This window comes from Benincasa hispida, chromosome 10 (genome assembly GCF_027475165.1).
Source record: "Benincasa hispida cultivar pf3 chromosome 10, pf3_genome.v1.1, whole genome shotgun sequence".
In the NCBI taxonomy this organism is placed as follows: Eukaryota; Viridiplantae; Streptophyta; class Magnoliopsida; order Cucurbitales; family Cucurbitaceae; genus Benincasa; species Benincasa hispida.
In genome coordinates this window covers 3,337,318-3,344,781 of record NC_143487.1, presented here as the reverse complement: position 1 = coordinate 3,344,781, position 7,464 = coordinate 3,337,318, and the positions used below count along the sequence as shown (strand labels likewise).

Below are 7,464 nucleotides of genomic sequence, written 5' to 3'. Positions count from 1 at the left end.
AATTACTAGAAGCTGAAACGATTATTGAGGATTTGACGTATTCATCTCCCCTCCTTCATTTGTTTAAGTTGTACAATCTAATATTTGGAAGGTGGTCAATATGATTAACAATTGTTCTAACAAATTTTATTGAGATAAAGAATGCGGTTAAAAAATGGTCTATTTTTCTTATGGTTCTTGTGTTGGCAATCATGCAACTCATTGTGTAGGTTTTGTTGTCTTTCCAATTGGAAAATGTTCTTTCCTTGCTGGGGTTTTATCTCATTAGGTTGCCAATGAAGTTATTTTTTCTTTTAAAAAAATGTTCTTTAAAATGATTAAGTGAAGGAGCGTTCATGGCATGTGGGGACTGACTGACTGACTGAGGTACACTACACCCTAAAATAATTTTAAAAAGGGAAAAAAAAAATAAAATAAAAGCGTGGCTAGTTTGAAATAATAACTAAAAGAAAAAGTACAAGAAGGGATTGTGTATTTTTGTTAAAAAATTTCTTTATTTGGGGTAACGAAAAAATTACAACTTTTGGTGGTGATGGGAGGTGGATCAAGGGAAAAAAGAACTTGTCATACAGAAATCGCATTTGTGTTTGGCGGGGAAAGCAAGATCCCAGAATGTTTAATCGCCGAATGATTTCCTTCTCTTTTTTGGAGATTGCCTTTTGATTTCCCATAACTCTCACTGTTGCCTTCTTTCACTAAATGGTTTTGGCCTCTTCGATCTCAACTTTCCAGTTTCCTCTTTTGAAACAGCTTCAGTTTTCACCAATGGAGTGGGTAGTAGTGGAATGAACTTGTTCCACTCTGCTTACAGGCTTTGGGTTTCGACTGATCTCGAGTTGGGTTTTTTGCTGGAAGTGATAATTGATTAACCCAAATCGAGGAAATCAAAGGGGGATGGAATCTCGTATGGATCAGTACGAGATCATGGAGCAGATCGGCCGCGGGGCTTTTGGAGCCGCCATTCTTGTCAATCACAAATCCGAAAAGAAGAAGTCCGTCTCTCTTCTTCTTCTTCTTTACTTTTTAGTCCATTGATGTTTTGATTTCGCATTGATCGATTGATTGATTCATTCATTTGGATTCTTCAGATACGTATTGAAGAAGATCAGGCTCGCTCGCCAGACTGAGCGATGTCGAAGATCTGCTCATCAAGAGGTTTGATTAACATTTTCTAATCCCGTCTTCTCGTTCGTATTGTACTTCATCTCATTTCGTTTCGTTTCCCCAATTTGAATAATAAGTTAAAGAGTTGATGTTTCTTTTTCCGTTCCTTGTATAATGGTAGATGGCGTTGATAGCCCGAGTTCAACACCCTTATATAGTTGAATTTAAAGAAGCTTGGGTTGAGAAGGTCAGTATTCATTTCTTCAATCTTCTTTCCCTCCACGGTGCTAAGCTTTCTCCAAGGTTGTTGATAGTTTTTGATCTCCCAATGTAGGGTTGCTATGTTTGTATTGTTACCGGATACTGTGAAGGTGGAGATATGTACGTTAATTTCTCTTTTTCTTTTCAGAGACTTTCCCAATCAATGATTAAGAATTTGAAAGTGCAGTTTGAATCATTATATTTGATAATTTATCTTCTATAACAGGGCAGAGCTGATGAAAAAGTCAAATGGGATGCACTTTCCTGAAGAGGTGCTTTCATTTTGTCTGTGCTTATTCTATCTGCTTTTTTCTTCCTTCGTTTTCACATTTGATTTTTTGATAATATGATGAAAATTGTAAAACTTGGTAGTTGGGTGCTTGTGTTTTATTGTTGACCAGAAACTCTGCAAGTGGTTTACACAGCTTCTATTGGCGGTTGAGTACCTGCATTCAAACTTTGTTCTACATCGCGACCTTAAAGTATGTGAAGATATCATAATTATATAATGCTTGTACAAATTTTAACTTTTAAGACTTATGTCAATCTTTCTTTGCAGTGTTCCAACATCTTTCTCACTAAGGACAAGGATGTCCGTCTTGGTAAGTTGTACAACTTTCTTCAGTCCTAATTACAGTAGTACTTAGGATGAACTTTTGAATTGTCCTGTTGACTTTGTTTGCTATTGCACGACCTTAATGTAGGGGATTTTGGACTTGCCAAGACATTGAAAGCAGATGACTTGGCTTCTTCAGTATGGCCCCTATACTTAAACTTCTTTATTTTGATTCATTGTTTTCCAGAGTGGGAGATTTTGTTGTATGATATGATAGTCCCTTTTTTTTCCTTTTGTTATTTGTTATGTTAGCAATTGGCTGATGTTAACATTATAGTTTTCCGCTTTCTGTTTAGAGCTCTGTTTATAAATTTGATGGTTATATGTATATTGAAGATCAAGCTTTCAATTTTTTAGATAAGAGTTGAAGTAATAAGGAGATGGCTGAACTATTCTTTTGATGCTTAAAGAAAAATAAAATTGCACTGTTATAGTTCCGAATATTTTAGTCAATTGGGTTTCCATCAATCTTATCCGGCTAACACATTTTACAGCCAATAGATGGTGGATAATCATGAGTGGAATACATTATCTGATTATTTTTCTTGTTTAATTTGTAATTCCCTCAAATTATTTTCTAGTTGTTGGACTAGTACAATTTTCATTGCTCAGTTTCAGAGAAATAACTAGATGAAGGATAGTAAGTTGGAGTAATATGTTTGCCGATTATTTCTTGTCTAAAATTCCTTTTCCTAATACCCAGTCATGCTGCTTATGACTTTGATCAGCGTGAAGGTTTGACAAGTGGCCTTAGCCTCCATTTGTAGAGAGATGAAGATACTTAGGTCTTTATTCTAGAAAATTAATTCCATTTCATATTGGAGATGCAATTTCTGAAGTCTTTTTTATGCCAACAAATTCTAATACTGGACCATAGGTCCATGGAGATTATAAGAGTACTTACTCTCATTTGTCAATCAAATTAAAGTGTAAAAAAGAAATTCCGTGTGTGACTGAAGATAATGGTTGTGTTGTGTGCATTTGTGATTAGGTGGTTGGAACTCCCAATTACATGTGTCCTGAACTTCTAGCTGATATTCCTTATGGCTTTAAATCTGACATTTGGTCTCTTGGTAAGCATTTTGCAATCACACTTAAATATATTTGGCTACGATTTCCCATCACTAAGTTGTTCCTTTTTCACCAGGTTGTTGTATGTATGAGATGGCCGCGCATCGCCCAGCTTTTAAAGCTTTTGTAAGAATTAGTGCATTTCCACTAAATATATTGAAAATTTGGATTGACTGGCGTTAAATTCTATCAGGGATTTCTTGGCTTTTATGCATCATCGAAAAGTTGCTTGGCTTTGTGCATATGATGCTCAAACTACATTGATCTTCTTCTTAATAAATGATTAATTTGACACTGGATAACTGTTTTCAGGATATGGCAGGACTCATTAGCAAAATTAATCGTTCATCCATTGGTCCCTTGCCATCCTGCTATTCACCATCCTTGTAAGTCTAAAATTACAGTTTAGTCAAGTTTATTGCATTAACCATCATGGGTTGGCCTAGTGGTAAAAAAGGAGACAATCTCAATAAATGGTTAAGAGGTCGATGGTTCAATCCATGGTGCTACCTACCTAGGAATTAATTTCCTACGAGTTTCCTTAACACTCAAATATTCTAGGGTCAGCCGGTCAGACAGGTTGTCTTGTAAGATTAGTCGAGGTGCACGTGAGGTGGCCTAGACACTCACGGATATCAAAAAAAAAAAAAATCAAGTTGATTGCATTCTGGTATGTGTTGTGCAAAATCAAATATGCCTAGGTATTTACAAAGTTTCATGGAAAAGGATGAAATAATTTACAAAGGCATACAAAAGAAAAACAAACTCGCAAAAGGAGTCCTTCACTAGCTGCAAGAATGGACTCAGCATTGAAATTGAAGATCTGAATTTAAAAAAGGATGCAAATTGAAATATTTCATTGGCACTTTTTGCACTTTAAATCTTTTTTGTTTCTTCTTTAGTTTTTGAGGAACCTGTTCCATTACTCAAGCCCCCTTTAGGTTTCTCATCTTCAGAATTGTGAACAAATTTTATTATCAAGTGGATATGGTTTGCTGTTCTAGATTTCCGAAAGGTTCATTTGTTATTTTGCATTTGTGACATAAACTGCACATTAGCCAGGGTACATGTTTTTTTAATTAAAAGATAATATGCTTGAAGAGCTGACTTCGTAATTTGAGATGTCTTATTCTTGATTTCTTGTGCAGTCTAATGCTGAAATCCTTACTCTCTTCTACATGCAGGAAAACACTCATTAAGGGCATGCTACGAAAGAATCCAGAGCATAGACCAAATGTTAGCTTTTCTCCATATTAACATTTTACCAACTTTAAGAATTTTCTACCAGCAGGATTTGATGTTATCTATTTTTATTCCTCAATTGGTCAGGCTTCTGAGCTCTTAAAGCACCCGTATTTGCAACCTTATGTTGAACAATACCGTCCTTCCATTAGTCCTACTGTAGATTTTTCGCCAGATAAGCCTAGGCCGGCACGTGATTCTCGGAGAAGTATGGCAGAGAGTCAAAACAGTAACAGTTCAAACAGTGATAGGGACAGTTTGTTTTCGAGTGATAAAAATACTCCGGCCACAGCATCGAACTGTGATGATAAAGTCACTGATAGTGATATGGCATCAGTTGACGATCATGATGGATCTGAGCCCCTCCATCCAAGTGAAGAACAAACTCATAATATGTGCTCTCTCAAAGTGAATGATCCAGTGCATTCTAAACCTTCTCAAGAAGACCAATCTAATACGGAATCAAGACGACCAAAGACAATTCGGAATATAATGTTAGCTTTAAAGGAAGGGAAAGCTAGGGAAAATTATTCACCAGTCCGAGGTAACCGTGTCAAATCTGGAGTTGCATCAAACCAAAAAGCATATGCTGAAATGCCACCTAAAGTCATCAAACTTCCCATGGCAGTGCCTGGTGCCAAGTCTAATCCAGATACACCTATCACGGTGTCTACAAAGGCAAATATTGAATCGTCAAGAAGAAACCAGGTTGTAGCTACTCCAAAGCATCAGGTAGAGCAACTAAGCTTCATTTATCCGAGTTTATCTCTATGGTTTATGAGTCATTAACATTTGTTGTTTTCTTGTTATAGCTACCAGTGGCTGATCCCACACCAAAGACTAAACCAAGACACGATAGTTCTCCCCCTCTTTGTTGCCCGGTGAAACCAATGGAAGATGGACTTTCTTCAAAGTCAAGGCAAAGAACCCCTCCTACTTTGCTTAGACGACCTTCATTTCCGGCAAGGACGAGGCAAGTTGGGCAAGATGTTCCAGATGCAGTAAGTTCCACGGAGAGGATCCATCAAAAGGAAACATCTCCGGAGGAGAGGACTTCTAATAAAGTGCACAGTAGCAACCAAGATCATGTTGTGTCTGTGGAGTTAACAAAAGAGACACAACATACCTCTTCAGAACATTGTTCTAAAGGAATGCAAACAGATAGTAGTAATTCTGTTTCATCTTCGGTGTCAATTCAGGGATTTGAAATTCGTGATGATGCAGCAACTCCATTTGCTTATATAGCAGAGCCAGTTTTTGACCATCAAAGTATTGAACATGATGAAATTGAAGAAACACATCCTCCTGTCTGCTCATCTTCATTGCAGTATGAGATGTCCGAACAAAACCTATTAGGGGTCAAGGGAAACCATGAAGTTTATGACAAACCAGCAGAATGCTCCTTTGAAATCTCCAGCGATATTGTTAATCTTCACAATACTGAAGCTGGAGTTGAGAAAGAGAGTCCCAGTGTGGAACTCGATCTTCCACTGAAATCTGAAGGAAGATTCATCTTTAAAGACGATGTACCCATAAACATGGCAAGCAATAGGCCTAATATGGTATCAGAACCATTTACGATCTCTTCACATGGGGACGACAAATTCACAGTACGGGAACTTCTATCATCCGTTGCGGAACCTACTACACCCTTGGTAGCTACTCCAAGTTCAACAACCCACAAGTGTCTGCTGCCAGATAAAGTAACCACTTTGCACAATTCCTCAGCCGAAAAGCTGGCTGCTAGCCATCTTCCTGCAGCTTTTGATGATATAATACATGTTATACGGCATAGTAGTTTTCGAGTCGGAAGTGAGCAGCCAGTAACAGAAAACTTGGAGGTGGGGGTTCAGAGTGTTGATGTGGGTAAATTAGTTACTGTGGTGAAGGATGAACTAGAGTTGAAGAATGGAACCACCACACCTTTGACTCTCAAGTCCAATAGTTGCTCTGATGCCCTGTGTTTGAAGCCAAATACTTCTGATCACTCGGGTGTCAAAGAATCGAGCGGAGGAAACCCTCCGATGGTGCCGACAACAAACTCCGATTCTTCTGAGCATACAAAGCTCATCACTCCTGTGGTTGAAGAGGAAGTGCCAGCAAAAGAAACTTTGGATGTGAAATCTTTTAGGCAAAGGGCTGAGGCACTTGAAGGGCTGCTAGAATTATCTGCAGAGTTGCTGCAACACAATAGATTGGAGGAACTAGCAGTTGTTCTGAAGCCTTTTGGGAAAGACAAGGTTTCTCCAAGAGAGACAGCGATCTGGCTGGCAAAGAGTCTAAAAGGAATGATGATCGAAGACAATGCCAGGAGTTCATGAATCTGCAGTCAGGTTTTTTCTGATTTCGAACTTAATTATTTGGGTGTAGTCTGCACATGGGAGTGCTGTTTGTATTGTAGACCAGTGCCAATTTTTTTTTTTTGCCTTTATCTGTAGTTCCTTTAATGCATCTCATGTTGTACATAGTGACAATACAAATTAATAAACGTGCAATTCTTTTCAAGTAAATAGTAGTTGTTTTCTTAATATTTTAGAATCAGGTGTTGGAGCCAAAAACATGTTTCACAAATTAATGACATAAATGGATGAATGCAAAAGTTCAAATAATTCACCGCAGTAAGAAACCACTAACTCAAGTTAAATTATAACTTTCAAAATGTCTATTTCAATTAGTGAATTTTTCATTTTACATAGAATCTTCTTCCTTGATATTCATGCATCATTGATGAATCTATATAATTTGACTACATAGTATCACATTAATAAACCATCATTAATTGATTGTCATATTAACATCCTTTAACAATGAGGTATGAACTGAGAGAGTAGATAGTACATGAATACTAGAAATATAAAAAATAGAGAGACTTTTATATGGATGACCTATTCTCAATCTCCTTTTGCTTACGTCAAAATGCATTACCAGTTTTAATATAATATTGCACTAGGGATGACGATCATGGTAGCCCTAACGTGATGATTATGTCTATAGTGAGCTTTATTTTTCATTTTGCCGTGCTTTCGCCGTGAATATTGCGATGGAGAAAAATGAAGATTGAGATAGACATGGACATCGCGTTAGGGCGACAATAGAGATTACCATCCCTAAGTATGTTTTGATGTAAGTAGAAGAGAGGCTACGATAGATATGACCATCACTAAGTGTGT

General features: G+C 37.3%; 1 protein-coding gene across 1 annotated transcript; it reads left to right on the top strand.

The window, feature by feature from the left end:
• Positions 1–346: 346 nt before the first annotated feature.
• NEK6 (serine/threonine-protein kinase NEK5) lies at positions 347–6,804 on the top strand. Its single transcript, XM_039045272.2, has 14 exons — positions 347–992; positions 1,089–1,155; positions 1,286–1,351; positions 1,439–1,485; positions 1,592–1,637; positions 1,767–1,847; positions 1,925–1,967; positions 2,070–2,119; positions 2,973–3,054; positions 3,129–3,178; positions 3,365–3,438; positions 4,237–4,288; positions 4,382–5,026; positions 5,107–6,804. The coding sequence occupies exons 1-14, from the start codon at positions 895–897 to the stop codon at positions 6,613–6,615; spliced, it is 2,910 nt and encodes a 969-aa protein (XP_038901200.1). The 5' UTR covers positions 347–894; the 3' UTR covers positions 6,616–6,804.
• The last annotated feature ends 660 nt before the right edge of the window (positions 6,805–7,464 follow it).